The 19,267-nt window shown below is 44.8% G+C and overlaps 1 protein-coding gene across 1 annotated transcript in view; it reads left to right on the forward strand.

Moving 5' to 3' along the window:
* cep192 (centrosomal protein 192) overlaps positions 1 to 19,267 on the forward strand; it is a 58,154-nt gene that overhangs the window by 26,520 nt on the left and 12,367 nt on the right. Inside the window, exons 20-35 of the mRNA XM_084157915.1 lie at positions 34 to 214; positions 1,585 to 2,461; positions 4,257 to 4,405; positions 4,614 to 4,844; positions 5,187 to 5,312; positions 7,071 to 7,211; positions 7,310 to 7,373; positions 8,119 to 8,258; positions 8,433 to 8,525; positions 8,752 to 8,870; positions 9,071 to 9,271; positions 9,435 to 9,525; positions 14,410 to 14,589; positions 14,984 to 15,244; positions 16,337 to 16,458; positions 16,677 to 16,786. Coding sequence (XP_084014041.1) covers positions 34 to 214; positions 1,585 to 2,461; positions 4,257 to 4,405; positions 4,614 to 4,844; positions 5,187 to 5,312; positions 7,071 to 7,211; positions 7,310 to 7,373; positions 8,119 to 8,258; positions 8,433 to 8,525; positions 8,752 to 8,870; positions 9,071 to 9,271; positions 9,435 to 9,525; positions 14,410 to 14,589; positions 14,984 to 15,244; positions 16,337 to 16,458; positions 16,677 to 16,786 — 3,086 coding nt within the window. The remainder of the gene's footprint in view (positions 1 to 33; positions 215 to 1,584; positions 2,462 to 4,256; positions 4,406 to 4,613; positions 4,845 to 5,186; positions 5,313 to 7,070; positions 7,212 to 7,309; positions 7,374 to 8,118; positions 8,259 to 8,432; positions 8,526 to 8,751; positions 8,871 to 9,070; positions 9,272 to 9,434; positions 9,526 to 14,409; positions 14,590 to 14,983; positions 15,245 to 16,336; positions 16,459 to 16,676; positions 16,787 to 19,267) is intronic.

Consider the following 19,267-nt stretch of genomic DNA (forward strand, 5'->3'; position numbering starts at 1 on the left):
TCTGTTTCTCTCTGGTCTCTGGTGCCTCTACAGGGCTGTGTCGCCCCCCTCCTCCAGGAGACCCCCCAGTGATCTCACTCCCCCCCACTCCCAGTCTCTGTCCCAGTCTGAGTGGAGCTGTTCCAGTCCAAGCCTCAGCAGACTGACATACGTCTCTCTGAACGACAGCACAGCTCTCAACAGCACCAGCATCCCAACTCCTGACAGACACAAGGTATGGTAGACAGGGACTGAACCTCGTATGGTGTTCTCTTTCAAATACTCGTTTCGATGTCTGTGTCTCACTCTGTGTGCAATAATAGTGTTTAAAATGTATTTTTAATGACTACCTCATCTCTGTACCCTACACATACAATTATCTGTAAGGTCCCTCAGTCGAGCAGTGCATTTCAAACAGTTTCAGACAAAAACAAGGGAGATTTTTCAATGCCTCGCAAAGAAGGGCACCTGTTGGTAGATGGGTTAAAAAAAAAAAAAAAGCAGATATTGAATATCCCTTTGCGCATGTTGACTTTAAAACAGTTAGAGGGTAATGGCTGTGATAGGAGAAAACTGAGGATGGATCAAAATTGTAGTTACACCACAATACTAACCTAATTGACCGTGAGAAGAGGAAGTACTGTACAGAAAACATGCATCCTGTTTGCAACAAGGCACTTAAGTAATACTGCAAAGTAATTAACTTTTTGTCCTGTATACAAAGTGTTATGTTGGGGCAAATCCAATACAACACATCACTGAGTACCACTCTCCATATTTTAAAGCATATTGGTGGCTGCATCATGTTATGGGTATGCTTGTAATCGTTAAGGACTGGGGAGTTTTTTAGGATTAAAAAAATGTAAGAAATGGAGCTAAGCACAGGCAAATCCTGGAGGAAAACCAGTTTGTCTGTTTTCCACCAGACACTGGGAGATTAATTCACCTTTCAGCAGGACAATAACCAAAAACACAAGGCCAAATCTACACTGGAGTTGCTTACCAAGAAGATAGTGAATGTTCCTGAGTGGCCGACTTACAGTTTGACTTAAATCTGCTTGAAAATCTATGGCAAGACCTGAAAATGGTTGTCTAGCAATGATCAACAACCAATATGACAGAGCTTGAAGAATTTTAAAAAAGAATAATGGGCAATTGTTGCACAATTCAGGTGTGGAATGCTCTTCGATTAACCCAGAAAGACTCACAGCTGTAATCGCTGCCAACGTGTTGACTCGGGGTTGAATACTTATCTAAGCTGATGTATTAGTGTTTTATTTTTCATAAATGTTTTACAAATGTTAGAATTTTTCTTCCACTTAGAGTATTTTGTGGAAAAAGTGAAGGGGTGTGAATACTTTCTGAAGGCACTGTATCTCTCATTATCAGAGAACCGAGGTAAAGTAACCTTGAGTTTTGGGTTCTTGTCTTGATTGTTGATGCACAATTTTAAATTGAATGACAGTCATCTGCCTGAAAAACCCAGCCAGCTATGTCACGTACTGCTACTGTCTGGAGTTACTACATGAATGAATACTCCACTAATAACGAATTGACTACATGCTATTAATCTCTGCATGATATTAATCTCTCTCCCTTCCCCAGAGTAATGGCACCATGGCGCTGAGCACCACGATCATCAGGGCCAGTCCCACCCCGCCAGTAGAACGGGCCGATACCCAAAGTCATATAGGTCAGGACATACCTCCTCACCGCTCGACAGACGTCCTCTGTCCTCCTAGAGGCCTGTCCTCTCCTCACTGTCACCAGTCCAAGAGCCCAGTCTCTCCTCAACACTCTACCAGTCCTCGTAGCTCGGTAGACCTGCGGAGTGGTTCCGGTCTGGGCTGTACATGCAGCCAGAGTGAGTGTAACTTCCGCTGTGGGAACAACAGGGACTACAACCAGCAGAAACGCTACTCCGAACCCAGCTCCCACCACCTCACCAAGGTGGACTCTGGCTACTCCAGCAACCTGAACATCCAGCAGCCAAGCGGGATGGGTTTGGGGGGCCAGGGGAACCAGCAGTGGTCCGGTGTCTTAGCCCAGGGGAGTGAGGTCTATCCTGGGGCCGGGACGGGCTTCGGCCTGCCTTCCTCGGAGGACCTGTGCTACATGCCCATCTCCAGCTTCAAGCCCCAGGGCTCCAGGGTGGACCTGCCTCCAGGGGTCCCCACCCTCATGACGGGGCGCTCCCTCTTCAGCTCCCAGCTAGCGCAGCAGAACCTGGGCTCAGATGGAGCTCTACATCCTGGTCCCTACCGCCACATGACAGCAGCAGGGAACGGCCCGTATGGTCACGCTGTGTCCTCAGGGTTAGGACCCAATGTTGACCCCTCGGTCAGACACCTCCATAGCTCTGGGGGTTTGTACCCAGGCCAGCTCCACTGCTCCAACCCCCACCACAAACCCTTGGGAGGGAACCCCTACAACCAGCACTGTGTAGCCTCATGGTCTAACGGCAGCCTTCCTGAACTCACAGGTCAGTTTTCAATCAGTTCTTCAGTCAATTCTTCGTTATCTTTCTTGAATCACTCAAGATAAGAGCGTGTGCTGCAGTTGGCAGAGTTTGAAGCAGTTAATCTCAATCTTTCTTGAGTGTTAAATACATGTACAGTGAGGGGAAAAAAGTATTTGATCCCCTGCTGATTTTGTACGTTTGCCCACTGACAAAGAAATGATCAGTCTATAATTTTTATGGTAGGTTTATTTGAACAGTGAGAGACAGAATAACAACAACAAAATCCAGAAAACGCATGTCAAAAATGTTATAAATTGATTTGCATTTTAATGAGGGAAATAAGTATTTGACCCCCTCTCAATCAGAAAGATTTCTGGGTCCCTGGTGTCTTTTATACAGGTAACGAGCTGAGATTAGGAGCACACTCTTAAAGGGAGTGCTCCTAATCTCAGCTTGGTACCTGTATAAAAGACACCTGTCCACAGAAGCAATCAATCAATCAGATTCCAAAATCTCCACCATGGCCAAGACCAAAGAGCTCTCCAAGGATGTCAGGGTCAAGATTGTAGACCTACACAAGGCTGGAATGGGCTACAAGACCATCGCCAAGCAGCTTGGTGAGAAGGTGACAACAGTTGGTGCGATTATTCGCAAATGGAAGAAACACAAAAGAACTGTCAATCTCCCTCGGCCTGGGGCTCCATGCAAGATCTCACCTCGTGGAGTTGCAATGATCATGAGAACGGTGAGGAATCAGCCCAGAACTACACGGGAGGATCTTGTCAATTATCTCAAGGCAGCTGGGACCATAGTCACCAAGAAAACAATTGGTAACACACTACGCCGTGAAGGACTGAAATCCTGCAGTGCCCGCAAGGTCCCCCTGCTCAAGAAAGCACATATACAGGCCCGTCTGAAGTTTGCCAGTGAACATCTGAATGATTCAGAGGAGAACTGGGTGAAAGAGTTGTGGTCAGATGAGACCAAAATCGAGCTCTTTGGCATCAACTCAACTCGCCGTGTTTGGAGGAGGAGGAATGCTGCCTATGACCCCAAGAACACCATCCCCACCGTCAAACATGGAGGTGGAAACATTATGCTTTGGGGGTGTTTTTCTGCTAAGGGGACAGGACAACTTCACCGCATCAAAGGGACGATGGACGGGGCCATGTACCGTCAAATCTTGAGTGAGAACCTCCTTCCCTCAGCCAGGGCATTGAAAATGGGTCGTGGATGGGTATTCCAGCATGACAATGACCCAAAACACACGGCCAAGGCAACAAAGGAGTGGCTCAAGAAGAAGCACATTAAGGTCCTGGAGTGGCCTAGCCAGTCTCCAGACCTTAATCCCATAGAAAATCTGTGGAGGGAGCTGAAGGTTCGAGTTGCCAAACGTCAGCCTCAAAACCTTAATGACTTGGAGAAGTTCTGCAAAGAGGAGTGGGACAAAATCCCTCCTGAGATGTGTGCAAACCTGGTGGCCAACTACAAGAAACGTCTGACCTCTGTGATTGCCAACAAGGGTTTTGCCACCAAGTACTAAGTCATGTTTTGCAGAGGGGTCAAATACTTATTTCCATCATTTAAAATGCAAATCAATTTATAACATTTTCTCACATGCGTTTTTCTGGATTTTTTTGTTGTTATTCTGTCTCTCATTGTTCAAATAAACCTACCATTAAAATTATAGACTGATCATTTCTTTGTCAGTGGGCAAACGTACAAAATCAGCAGGGGATCAAATACTTTTTTCCCTCAGTGTAATTTTGTAAGCTTTAAGGTAACATTGGACCCCTCTCCCTCTCCAATCCTCCAGCCCAGGTAGTGATGCCTGAGGAGCTGAGGTTCCCCCATGCCTGCTGTGTGGGCATCTCCTCTCAGACCTCCCTGGGCATCTTCAACCCCTCTGAGCGCTGGCAGCAGGTCTCCATCACCGTCACCAGCCTGGCCATCGACGGAGAGAAGGTGAGTCACTTTGTTTCTAATGAAATTGTCAAGAGGAATGATTTATGGTCTGAAATAGTGTGAACAAACATTTGGGTGCTCAAAGCATGTAAAGGCAAAAAAATATTGTAAGCAGATTGAGAGCCAATAAATAGTCCTGGAAATGTAGCCACTCCGAATAACTACTAACTCGTGTTGGACCATAATGCCCATTTCCTGTCCCAACCAGGTTGATTCATTCCCGTACCAGTGGCTGATAGTGAAGAACAAGACTATCATCGGCCCTAAGAGCACGGAGGAGCAGAAGGTGTTGTTCATCCCACCCCAGGCCGGGCTGTACCAGGCTGTCCTCAGTGTGTCCTCCTGGCCTGCCTCCGCTGAGGCTGAGGCTGTCGCCCGCGCAGAGGTGTTCGCCAAGAGGGTGGTCCTCGTCGCCATGGCAGAGGACCCTGCTCTGGAGGTAAGGCGGTGTGGCTGATGGATTGTTGGCTTGTTAGCTTTAATCCCCAGTGGGTGTAACCGATGTCGATCGTTAGCTAGTTAGCTTTGAGTCCATGTCGGGACAGGAAGGACACCTACTACGTGGGCATGCTTCCTGTTTAGTTTGTTTTACAGCTTTTCCCTCTTATATTTCAGTATTTGAAACAACAGTGGAGTACAACCTCAAGGTCTCTGTGTTCTAGTTGGTTGATATCAATGATGTTGATGTTTCTCCACTTGTAATAGATAACACTATGTTCTGAATGGTTTCTCCACTGTAATAGATAACACATTTATGTTCTGAATGGTTTCTCCTCTCCAGGTGGATGTAGGGAAGTGTGGCAGTCTGGACTTTGGAGACCTGGCAGGTGGCAGTGCCAAAGCTCTCCCTCTGAAGCTGCTGAACAGGACTCAGGCTACCGTACCTATTAGACTGGTTATCAGTGCTGTAAGACAATGCAATACAATACATTACAATACAGTGCAGTACGTCCATTGAGACAACGGACACGAACTGTCCTCCCGAGTGGCGCAGTGGTCTAAGGCACTGCATCGCAGTGCTAGCTGTGCCACTAGAGATCCTGGTTCGAATCCAGGCTCTGTCGTAGCCGGCCGTGACCGGGAGACCCATGGGGCGGCGCACAATTGGCCCAGCGTCGTCCAGGGTAGGGGAGGGAATGGCCGGCAGTTGGTAGAGCATGCAAACGGCGCGCGTCATTCTTATCGAATTCCGAGGCGCATATTTAAGATGTTAAAAGAATTGTCCATATTAACTTTGCGTCAGCCAACAAGATGAGTAGGCCTAACGAACAGCAAAAGCACTAGCCTGTGAACCTACCATCCCCCATAGGACAAAAGTTCACCTATTCTATTGGTCAGCTTGTCCTTCTCTGCAATAAATAAATATTCCAAACAGGCTCTGGGACAGTTGTGGGAGTGACATATCACAAATTAATTCAACCACTGTAGGCTACATTAAAAAATATGTTTTTAAAGCAATGAGGGTGATGCAACAGATCAGAACGTTTAGCTTAAAATGTTGACCAACTATTAGGCTATTTCTTCACATTATAAGCACAGCAATGCGCACATTGTAGTAGGCTATAAGCACAAGTGTTCCAAAATGCAGTTCGTGGGAAAACACAGTTCTCAAAAGTGCACCGGAAATGCGAGCGGTTTCATATGACAGAAATGAATATATCCTTCAGAAATGTAGAAAGATCTAAAGCAACTAGCATGGTTGTTAATATGACTAGGATTGCGTTTGGCTGCTGGACAACGAAAGAAAGTTGAGAACATGAGAGAAAGACTGGTTTCAATGGCATGTGAGGAAGAGTTAATAAAATAATCCCCTTCACATTCCTATGGTCAGAACATGGTAAGACATGCCTCATAAAATGACAAAAAACCTCCAGGTTTTAAACAATTTCGTTTATGGTTAAATAGTTTCAAAATGTTGACTACCTCTGCTCAGATTGTAAGGTGGGTGATGTTGCAGTGCGGAACAGGCACTGGCCTTTCTCTCCTGTCAGAACGAACAGTATGTCAACAGAATCAAGCCTTTAGATATTAATAATGATCCTACATTATATTTGTCAAACATTACTGGCATTTAGCCTGCTATATTTTCTGGCACCTCCCTCCTGTCAGCATCGGTCAGGACTTGACAGACTGTTGGCTCAATATGCATAGGCTATCAACTACACTTTGACATGTAAGATAATTAATTTACATACGCCTATGTTTTAACAGAAGCGCTAGTGTTTTTCGTTTTTCAAATCAATTTAATTGGCTATTGAGGGTAATGTCCTTTGTGCCCTGGCAGATTGGGCACCTCTTGGAGGCCAAATGGCCTCGGCCCTAAAATTACATTTACATTTTAGTCATTTAACAGACACTCTTATCCAGAGCGACTTACAGGAGCAATTAGGGTTAAATGCCTTGCTTAAGGGCACATCGGCAGATTTTTCACCTAGTCGGCTCGGGGATTAGAACCAGCGACCTTTCGGTTACTGGCACAACGCTCTTAACCACTAAGCTACCTGCCGGTGTCATGTTACTGTTACTCAAAAGCACACCTGAATCCTAACTTGATGTCTGCATGAGTAATTCAAGTTTTGAGTCCTTTGTGACAAATGTATTTTGTTAAAATAGTTGGCTATACAAGCACATTGGTAATATTGTCTTTGTGATGTCATATTTCTAGAATGCCACGGCTTGGCGCTGCTTCACTTTCTCCAAGAGTCCCGTTGCCATGACAGCTGAGGGCGTGCTGCAGGCGGGGACTGTGACCTCACTGGCCGCTCCGTCCGTCATTAACCATGTGATGCACGCCAGCTACGGAGATGTGAGTAAACCTGGAGGGGACCTAGTCTTAGTGACTTAAATAGTTTAGTAGTTTGAGGGATGTTTTGGAATGAAATATGATTTCCTGTTGCATTTCAGAATCCAGAGAGCTTCATGGTTTGGGTTCACTTCCACGCGCCGCAGAAATACCAGCCCTGTTCAGGTATGGCCCCTGTCCTCGCTTGATGAATATTAATACACAAAGATGCCATTCAGCCACCAGTCATAGCTGATGTTTGTGTCATGTGATGTGTAATGTCATACAGGTGATCTAGGTCCAGCTGAAGGGTACAGTGATGTGTGATGTCATAACAGGTGATCTAGGTCCAGCTGAAGAGTACAGTGATGTGTGATGTCATACAGGTGATCTAGGTCCAGCTGAAGAGTGCAGTGATGTGTGATGTTATACAGGTGATCTAGGTCCAGTTGATGAGGACAGTGATGTGTGATGTCATACAGGTGATCTAGGTACAGTGATGTGTGATGTCATACAGGTGATCTAGGTCCAGCTGAAGAGTACAGTGATGTGTGATGTCATACAGGTGATCTAGGTCCAGCTGAAGAGTACAGTGATGTGTGATGTCATAACAGGTGATCTAGGTCCAGCTGAAGAGTACAGTGATGTGTGATGTCATACAGGTGATCTAGGTCCAGCTGAAGAGTACAGTGATGTCATACAGGTGATCTAGGTCCAGCTGAAGAGTACAGTGATGTGTGATGTCATAACAGGTGATCTAGGTCCAGCTGAAGAGTACAGTGATGTGTAATGTCATACAGGTGATCTAGGTCCAGCTGAAGAGTGCAGTGATGTGTGATGTCATACAGGTGATCTAGGTCCAGCTGAAGAGTGCAGTGATGTGTGATGTCATACAGGTGATCTAGGTACAGTGATGTGTGATGTCATACAGGTGATCTAGGTCCAGCTGATGAGTACAGTGCGCGGGTGGACATCGAGGTGGACTGTCCAGGGCCCAGTCATGTGATCAGGAGCGTCCCCCTCAGAGCCAGGTCTGGAATAGCCAGAGTACACGCCCCCAAAGACCTACAGGTAGGAACTGACGTGTCGCACTGCTTACATGAGACTAGTCTTTATATTCAGGATTTAACTGGGAAACCTTTGTGTTTTATTGCCTTTCTAAGACATCCCATATTAGAGTTGGGGTTGACCTTCGTGATAAATATGTTGATATTTCTGCTATTTTCTGATGTACGTTTTTTGCAGACTGTTAACCTCTCGGCACCGTTTGGTCAGTCCAGCAAGCAGACTCTGCCTCTGAAGAACGCAGGCAACATCGATGTCCAGCTGAAACTCAAAGTATTCTGTCCCTTTTTCTTCCCTGGTTGATCTGTGCTTTGATATTTTGGCATTGTGTTTTGGATGCCATCTGGTGGTGGGATGTGATATTGGTTAGTTCCTATGGCAATGAGAAAGGCTAGTCCTCAGTAAGTATGTTTTGCCCTCAAGGTCCTCACAAGGATAGAACAGTGTGTGTGTGTGTTGTTGATATTGACATTACCTCCTGGGTGGTGTTTGTCTTCAGAACAGCGGTGGTGATGACTGTTTCTGTGTGAGTCCTGATGAGCTGTGTCTGCGTGCCGGGGAGGAGCAAGGCATTGTGGTCACGTTCACGTCTCAGGGCGACAGGAAGAACAGAGAGAGGTACATCTTCAGAGATCTGAACATCTAGCCTTCTAGAACACCTTCTACATTACTCTGTGTTGTACTTCAGAGTGTAATAGATCTGTTGCTCTAGGATAATTTTACCGGCAGCCTCAGTCTTTTCCCTGGGCTGTTGTTATGTGTCCTTGTGTTTTCATGGTACTTCCTGTTCTGAGGTTTCTTCCTGCTTGTCCCTCCAGTGTTCTGACCATCCTGGTGCTGCCCTCTGGTCCTCAGTATGAGGTGGTGCTGAAGGGACAGGTGGTACCAGAGGAGAGGGGTAAACCAGCTGCCCCTGGTCCTGCCTCTGCCCTGGGCATGCTGCCCCCCAGCGAGGTTCCCCCCATCCTCTCCAACAAGCAGTTCATGGCCTGGGGAGGGGTCACCCTGGGCAGGGCTGTGTAAGGAACAATTACTAGACTCCTCCGTGTTAGTCATAATGATCAATCCGTACATAGTTGTATCATGTCTTATGAACATGGATAGAAAGCCAATGACGAGGTTGATTGTTGTAGCCAGGCTGTGGAGGTATTGTGTTCTGAAGGTGTGCTTCTACCTCTACAGACAACAGAAGCTGGTTCTTCGTAATAATTCCCCCAACACAACACACCAACTGCGCCTGCTGATCCGAGGACAAGATCACAACTGTTTCCAGGTAAGAACCAAGCAACTAAACTTGTCCAGCTACATATCCACTTCAACAACCTTTTAGATATCAATCGGAACAGCTCTGTGTCAGTCTGCTTGCCTTGAGACTTGGTTGTAGACTCCTGTGGTGTTTGAAGCCATAAGATTGTACAGTCATGTCTCAGGACAAGGACTGTTATTCATCAGTGATTTATTACTACAGTCAGGTCTCATTAACTCCTGGCTCCCCTTGTCTCACTGTGATCTCCTTTCTCTGTCTCTTTCCATCTCTCTCCCTCTCCGTCTCTGTCCCTCTCTCTCTCAATTCAATTCAGTTCAATTTAAGGGCTTTATTGGCATGGGAAACGTATGTTAACATTGCCAAAGCAAGTGAAACAGATAATAAACAAAAGTGAAATAAACAATAAATATTAACAGTAAACATTACACTCAGAAGTTCCAAAAGAATAAAGACATTTCAAATGTCATATTATGTAGATATACAGTGTTGTAATTATGTGCAAATAGTTAAAGTGCAAATGGGGAAATAAATAAACATTAATATGGGTTGTATTTACAATGGTGTTTGTTCTTCACTGGTTGCCCTTTTCTTGTGGCAACAGGTCACAAATCTTGCAGCTGTGATGGCACACTGTGGTTTTTCACCCAGTAGATAAGGGAGTTTATCAAAATTGGGTTTGTTTTCTAATTCTTTGTGGATCGCTGTAATCTGAGGGGAATATGTGTCTCTATGGTCATACATTTGGCAGGAGGTTGTTTTCTCATGATTTGGTTGGGTCTAATTGTGTTGTTGTTGTTGTTGTTGTTGTTGTCCTGGGGCTCTGTGGGGTCTGTTTGTGTTTGTGAACAGAGCCCCAGGACCAGCTTACTTAGGGGACTCTTCTCCAAGTTCATCTCTCTGTAGGTGATGGCTTTGTTATGGAAGGTCTGGGAATCGCTTCCTTTTAAGTGTTTATAGAATTTAACGGCTCTTTTCTGGATTTTGATAATTAGCGGGTATTGGCCTAATTCTGCTCTGCATGCATTATTTAGTGTTTTACGTTGAACACGGAGGATGTCACAAATCTTTCTGCTGTGATTGCACACTGGTATTTCACCCAATAGAAATGGGAGTTTATCAAAATTGGATTTGTTTTCTAATTCTTTGTGGGTCTGTGTAATCTGAGGGAAATATGTGTCTCTAATATGGTCATACATTTGGCAGGAGGTTAGGAAGTGCAGCTCAGTTTCCACCTCATTTTGTGGCGAGTGTGCACATAGCCTGTCTTCTCGAGAGCCAGGTCTGCCTACGGCGGCCTTTCTCAATAGCAAGGCTATGCTCACTGAGTCTGTACATAGAAAAAGCTTTCCTTAAGTGTAGGTCAGTCACAGTGGTCAGGTATTCTGCCACTGTGTACTCTCTGTTTAGGGCCAAATAGCATTCTAGTTTGCTCTGTTTTTTTGTTAATTATTTCCTTTGTGTCAAGTAATTATATTTTAGTTTTCTCATGATTTGGTTGGGTCTAATTGTGTTGCTGTCCTGGGGGTCTGTTTGTGTTTGTGAACAGAGCCCCAGGACCAACTTGCTTAGGGGACTCTTCTCCAGGTTCGTCTCTTTGTAGGTGATGGCTTTGTTATGGAAGGTTTGGGAATCGCTTCCTTTTAGGTGGTTGTAGAATTTAACAGCTCTTTTCTGGATTTTGATAATTAGCAGGTATCGGCCTAATTCTGCTCTGCATGCATTATTTGGTGTTTTACGTTGTACACAGAGGATATTTTTGCAGAATTCTGCATGCAGAGTCTCAATTTGGTGTTTGTCCCATTTTGTGAATTCTTGGTTGGTGAGCGGACCCCAGACCTCACAACCATAAAGGGCAATGGGTTCTATAACTGATTCAAGTATTTTTTGCCAGATCCTAATTGGTATGTTGAATTTTATGATCCTTTTGATGGCATAGAAGGCCCTTCTTGCCTTGTCTCTCAGATCGTTCACAGCTTTGTGGAAGTTACCTGTGGTGCGGATGTTTAGGCCGAGGTACAGTGGAGAGAACAAGTATTTGATACACTGCCGATTTTGCAGGTTTTCCTACTTACAAAGCATGTAGAGGTCTGTAATTTTTATCATAGGTACACTTCAACTGTGAGAGACGGAATCTAAAACAAAAATCCAGAAAATCACATTGTATGATTTTTAAGTAATTTGTTTGCATTTTATTGCATGACATAAGTATTTGATCACCTACCAACCAGTAAGAATTCCGGCTCTCACAGACCTGTTCGTTTTTCTTTAAGAAGCCCTCCTGTTCTCCACTCATTACCTGTATTAACTGCACCTGTTTGAACTCGTTACCTGTATAAAAGACACCTGTCCACACACTCAATCCAACCTCTCCACAATGGCCAAGACCAGAGAGCTGTGTAAGAACATCAGGGATAAAATTGTAGACCTGCACAAAGCTGGGATGGGCTACAGGACAATAGGCAAGCAGCTTGGTGAGAAGGCAACAACTGTAGGCGCAATTATTAGAAAATGGAAGAAGTTCAAGATGACGGTCAATCACCCTCGGTCTGGGGCTCCATGCAAGATCTCACCTCGTGGGGCATCAATGATCATGAGGAAGGTGAGGGATCAGCCCAGAACTACACGGCAGGACCTGGTCAATGACCTGAAGAGAGCTGGGACCACAGTCTCAAAGAAAACCATTAGTAACACACTACGCCGTCATGGATTAAAATCCTGCAGCGCACGCAAGGTCCCCCTGCTCAAGCCAGCGCATGTCCCGTCTGAAGTTTGCCAATGATCATCTGGATGATCCAGAGGAGGAATGGGAGAAGGTCATGTGGTCTGATGAGACAAAAATAGAGCTTTTTCCGTCTAAATTCCACTCGCCGTGTTTGGAGGAAGAAGGATGAGTACAACCTCAAGAAAACCATCCCAACCGTGAAGCATGGAGGTGGAAACATCATTCTTTGGGGATTCTTTTCTGCAAAGGGGACAGGATGACTGCACCGTATTGAGGGGAGGATGGATGGGGCCATGTATTGCGAGATCTTGGCCAACAACCTCCTTCCCTCAGTAAGAGCATTGAAGATGGGTCGTGGCTGGGTCTTCCAGCATGACAACGACTTGAAACACACAGCCAGGGCAACTAAGGAGTGGCTCCATAAGAAGCATCTCAAGGTCCTGGAGTGGCCTAGCCAGTCTCCAGACCTGAACCCAATAGAAAATCTTTGGAGGGAGCTGAAAGTCCGTATTGCCCAGCGACAGCCCCGAAACCTGAAGGATCTGGAGAAGGTCTGTATGGAGGAGTGGGCCAAAATCCCTGCTGCAGTGTGTGCAAACCTGGTCAAGACCTACAGGAAACGTATGATCTTTGTAATTGCAAACAAAGGTTTCTGTACCAAATATTAAGATCTGCTTTGTTGATGTCATGCAATAAAATGCAAATGAATTACTTAAAAATCATACAATGTGATTTTTCTGGATTTTGGTTTTAGATTCCGTCTCTCACAGTTGAAGTGTACCTATGATAAAGAATTACAGACCTCTACATGCTTTGTAAGTAGGAAAACCTGCAAAATCGGCAGTGTATCAAATACTTGTTCTCCCCACTGTATGTATAGTTTTTTGTGTGCTCTAGGGCAACGGTGTCTAGATGGAATTTGTATTAGTGGTCCTGGCAACTCGACCTTTTTTGGAACACCATTATTTTTGTCTTACTGAGATTTACTGTCATGGCCCAGGTCTGACAGAATCTGTGCAGAAGATCTAGGTGCTGCTGTAGGCCCTCCTTGGTTGGGGACAGAAGCACCAGATCATCAGTAGACATTTGACTTCAGATTCTAGTAGGGTGAGGCCGGGTGCTGCAGACTGTTCTAGTGCCCTCGCCAATTCATTGATACAGTATATATGTTGAAGAGGGTGGGGCTTAAACTGCATTCCTCTCTCACCCCACGGCCCTGTGGAAAGAAATGTGTGTTTTTTGCACATTTTAACCACACACTTGTTTGTGTACATGGATTTTATAATGTCGTATGTTTTTCCCCCATCACCACTTTCCATCAATTTGTATAGCAGACCCTCATGCCAAATTGAGTCAAAAGCTTTTTAGAAATCAACAAAGCATGCAAAGACACTGTCTTAATTTTGGTTTGTTTGTTTGGCAATTAGGGTGTGCAGGGTGAATACGGGGTCTGTCCAACGGTAATTTGGTAAAAAGCCAATTTGACATTTGCTCAGTTCACTGTTTTCACTGAGGAAATGTACAACTCTGCTGTTAATGGTAATGCAGAGGATTTTCCCAAGGTTGCTGTTGATGCATATCCCACGGTAGTTATTGCGGTCAAATTTGTCTCCACTTTTGTGGATTGGGGTAATCAGTCCTTGGTTTCAAATATTGGGGAAGATGCCAGAGCTAAGGATGATGTTAAATCTTTTAAGTATAGCCAATTGAAATTTGTGGTCTGTATATTTTATAATTTCATGTAGGATACCATCAACACCACAGGCCTTTTTGGGTTGGAGGGATTGTATTTTGTCCTGTAGTTCATTCAATGTAATTGGAGAATCCAGTGGGTTCTGGTAGTCTTCAATAAGTTTGTAATTGATCATGTATATGTTTTTGCTGTTTTGTTCTTTGTTATAGAGCCAAAAAGATTGGATAAGTGGTTTGTCCATACATCTCAGTTTTGGATAGATAACTCTTTGTGTTTGTTTAGTGTTTTCCAATTTTCCCAAAAGTGGTTAGTCTATGGATTCTTCAATTATATTGAGCTGATTTCTGATGTGCTGTTCCTTCTTTTTCCGTAGTGTATTTCTGTATCGTTTTAGCGATTCTCTCTCTCTCCGTCCCTCTCTCTCTCTCTCCTGTCTCTCCCCTTTCTATCTGTTAATGTAATATATCCATCCCAGCTCCAGAGTAGCTTTGGACTAGAGGAAAGGTTGACCCGGCACAGAGAGCTGTCCATCCGGCCCAGGGAGGATGTTGTGGTCCACCTGCTGTTTGCCCCCACCCGGGTGGCCTGCACCCTGGCCAAGCTGGAGATCAAACAGTCTGGAGTACGGCCCTCACAGCCTGGCATCAAGTTCACTGTGAGGCTCTCTCTACCCTAACATCCTGTAGACCGAAGCTTCTTCATCCTGGTCCTTAGTCGTTGCCCTAGCACTCCAATCCTGATTCCGCTAATCAAAGGCTTGATGAGGAGTTGGTTATTTAAGTCAAGTGTGTAGTGCAACAACAGAAATGTGCACATATTTGGGTCCCCAGGACCTAGTTATTCACTGAAGCGACCAGACTGGTTTTCAATGGTGGTTTCTGATCTTAAAGGGACATTACACTTTAAAGTCAAAGTTGTCAGATGTTTTCAGACCTCAAAATGAGTGTGATAATGAATGGGTTATGTAGATCCAGCTATATGCCTCACATCCAAATACACAATCAGGAAGTAAGACAATGCTCATTGTCTCCTCTCTCTCTTCCCCCCAGATCCCACTATCAGGCTATGGAGGGACCAGTAGCATTATTCTGGAAGACACCAGGAAGCGTTCAGATGGCTACGTGGCTATGCTAATGGGTGTTGCAGCAGGCCAGGTGTCCAAGCTGTGTGTGTGTGTGAGGAACACTGGTTCCAGGGCTGCCTTCATTAAGGCTGTTCCCTACTCTGACCTTCAGACACGCTCTGTCATGGACTCATCTGTCATCAGCCTCTCTCCATCTCAGTTAGTACTGAAGGAGAGGACACAGGAGGTAGGACACATGACTTGTTTCAACATTTCTGCATGTGGTCAGAAAGGAGGTTCTGGTTGACACCTTGTCAAGTTGGTTTTATCTGGACTAACTGTCAAAGAGACCTGACTGAATGACACCTTGTCAAGTTGGTTTGAACTGGACTACCTGTCAGAGACCTGACTGAATGACACCTTGTCAAGTTGGTTTGAACTGGACTACCTGTCAGAGACCTGACTGAATGATACCTTGTCAAGTTGGTTTGAACTGGACTACCTGTCAGACCTGACTGAATGACACCTTGTCAAGTTGGTTTGATCTGGACTACCTGCCAGAGACCTGACTGAATGACACCTTGTCAAGTTGGTTTGAACTGGACTACCTGACAGAGACCTGACTGAATGACACCTTGTCAAGTTGGTTTGAACTGGACTACCTGCCAGAGACCTGACTGAATGACACCTTGTCAAGTTGGTTTGAACTGGACTACCTGTCAGAGACCTGACTGAATGACACCTTGTCAAGTTGGTTTGAACTGGACTACCTGTCAGAGACCTGACTGAATGACACCTTGTCAAGTTGGTTTGAACTGGACTACCTGCCAGAGACCTGACTGAATGACACCTTGTCAAGTTGGTTTGAACTGGACTACCTGCCAGAGACCTGACTGAATGACACCTTGTCAAGTTGGTTTGAACTGGACTACCTGACAGAGACCTGACTGAATGACACCTTGTCAAGTTGGTTTGAACTGGACTACCTGACAGAGACCTGACTGAATGACACCTTGTCAAGTTGGTTTGAACTGGACTACCTGCCAGAGACCTGACTGAATGACACCTTGTCAAGTTGGTTTGAACTGGACTACCTGCCAGAGACCTGACATGAGAGCTGTAGAGCTGTTTCTAACATTCACATTCTCTGGAATGTTTAGTTAAATATTTTGTATTACCTTGGATACTTCCCTTGGCATCTTTCTGTTTGATGACAACATTACGTTTTCTATTTGAATGCCAGTTGAACCAGGTGTTTGTGGACTGGTAACCTTCCCTAGGCTGTACTGGAGTGACACATACCTGCTAGTTAACCTGTGGCTCCTTTCTTCTTGTCTAGGTGATCACGGTTCTGATGAAGGTGACCCATAGAGAGCAGACTCTGTGTCAGTCAGCTAATGCCCTCCTGGCCACAGTCTGTCTCTTCTGTGGAGACGAGGTCTCACGACAACAGTTCAGGAGGTGAGGACCTGTCCCTCGGTTTCTTACATGGACTAATCTGTCATTAACTTGACTTTAAACAGCAATCTTATGAAGCAATAGCATTAGTGTCTTTTGAAGAGGTTGTTTCAGGCTGTCAGACAGAACAGTCTCTGCTGTCCTCCAGGCCCTCTGTTTGATTTACAGCACACACTGTAAGGAGACTCATTTCACTACTCTCTCCATCTCCTGTCCCCCAGGTTGCTGCTGTCGAAGCCCGAGGCAGGCAGGAAGATTCTGTCGGAGAACAGTCTGCTGAAAGGACTCAACTTCAACGAGAGGTTCCTGGGGGAGGAGCAGGTCCTGGAGGGTAAGGGTCATGGGTCTTTCTAGAACAGGAGTGGGAAAATGTCAATGTTGCCTTGGTTAGATAGTAGCTGGGAGCTTCCAGAGTCTGATACTTGTGATATTTGTTTGTCACATTTTGCGGTCTGAATTGATTTTGGCGAGCTGCTCATAGGTGGTCTGGTAGCTACTGGTAGATCAACCTGTTGGAGACCCCTGTTCTAGAAACTAGGGTATCAGTGAGGATTTACTACGCTGGACAACAGCTGTCGATAAGTCATTCATAATAATCAGCAAAAAAATGTTTGTTGTGGAATTACCACCAGGGACACCTGAAGTCAATCTTAAATTAATCATTCTTTATTATCAGCAAGCTGGAGAGGTTCCAACAAACTCAATGCAACGTAGTACACGTCGGTCGGCAGCTCCGCCGGGGCAGTCCCGTTAGTTCTCTTATATACTGCTTACACAGACAAGTTATATTTGCATGATTTACATTATTCATTATTCATAATGAATTCATCATTAACTTTTGGTTCGTGCATGTGACCGACCAATACCTCACAAGGCTTTTTCTCTCCAAGCTGAGACCTTGAAACTGAGAAAGCCCTTTCGATTCTCAAAACAATGTTCTGGGCGGACTGCCAAATTGCTTATACTGATAGTGAGCATTTCACCCAGGCACCATCAATCAGTCACTTGCATGAACCCAGTCGAATTGGTCATTAGAGACGCACAAACATAAAATGTTCCTTCACATGTTCATGTCATTACATTAAGATATAAGGGGGGAACATGGCTATATTCAAAAATATTCATGAGTTGATTTAAAACCTATGTTTAACACTTTCTCATGGTTGGCTTCTTGATGGATTTGTCCAAAATCATGGGACATAAAACATTACTTTTCTGTCCTTACATTTATAGCAGTGTAAGTTGTCGTTATATCAAATATTAAGCATTAGTCAGTTAAATTAGACATTAAACATGAACCCTGTAAGGATCGTGGATCTAGCTGTCAGACATTTTTTGTGTAGAGATCTCAGAAATGCAGTCTAACTACGTAATATTTTGTGTCTCCTTATGTTACGGGGTGAAAACAGTTCTCATGGGCACACAAATCCCCCAAAATCAATGCGATTGCAAAATCAAATGCTTCTAACTGAAAATCACCTTACCTTGATACTTAAAACCTAAATCAATACTGTCATTAACGTGGTTCTTCAATGATTATGCATAATACTTGTTGGATGCGCATTTGCTGTTGAGCAGTTTATAATATTTTCACACCTGATCCAGGAAGGAATTTTCTGAATGACAGTCAAGTGACTAATAGCTGTTGTGATTGTGCATGTGATGCAACAACAGCCCAAGTGTTGGAATATTTTGGTGTCTCATTCGTTACTCCGGTAAAGACCGTTGTGCCTGGATCAAGGTTGGAGTGTCGGAGAATGGGGTGATGAGGCTTGTGGAACGTTGGCAACGGGAGCAATGTCACCATGGACAATTTATTCACTTCACTGTCATTGGAGAACAAGTTGCCTGCAAAGAGAAGAAGTCTGGCCTGCACCATGAACAATTAAAATGGGAGGATGGCTTATAATAATGGCTGGAACAGAGCGAATGGAATGTCATCAAATACCTGGAAATCATGTGTTTGACTTATTTGACCCATTCCGCTCCAGCCATTACCACGAGCCCGTCCTCCCCTATTAATTGTTCATGGTGCCGGCCAGACTTCTTTCCTTTGCAGGCAACTTGTTCTCCAATGACAGTGAAGTGAATAAATTGTCCATGGTGACATTGCTCCCGTTGCCAACGTTCCACAAGCCTCATCACCCCATTCTCCGACACTCCAACCTTGATCCAGATCCTTCTTACATTTACATTTTCGTCATTTAGCAGACGCTCTTATCCAGAGCGACTTACAAATTGGTGCATTCACCTTTATGATAGCCAGCGTGACAACCACTTTACTATATATATATATATATAATTATTATTTATTTTTTTCACCACAGTCTCCGACACTCGCCCCTGCTGCCCGATGTGGATATTTTCCCAGATATTGAAATCCGTTCAGCATGTACAATTACACACGCTATCACTGTGTAGCCTACTCCAAGTAGGCCAGAGTAGACTGATATAGGGTACATACGATGTTAAGATTAGAATTAGAATGGGTCAGTATAATAGAATGTCCCTGTTCTTCATCACAATGTGATTCCATAACTCTGAATCGTTCGCTCCCCGTCGCTCATCAACTGTCCCCGTTCTTCATCACAATGTGATTCCATAACTCTGAATCGTTCGCTCCCCGTCGCTCATCAACTGTCCCTGTTCTTCATCACAATGTGATACCATAACTCTGAATCATTTGCTCCCAGTCGCTCATCAACTGTCCCTTTACTTCATCACAATGTGATTCCATAACTCTGAATCGTTCGCTCCCCGTCACTCATCAACTCTCCCCAGTATATTTTATCTGTTAAATGTGAAATTAGTT

The sequence above is a fragment of the Coregonus lavaretus genome (assembly GCF_964263955.1).
Source record: "Coregonus lavaretus genome assembly, chromosome: 3".
Taxonomy (NCBI): Eukaryota; Metazoa; Chordata; class Actinopteri; order Salmoniformes; family Salmonidae; genus Coregonus; species Coregonus lavaretus.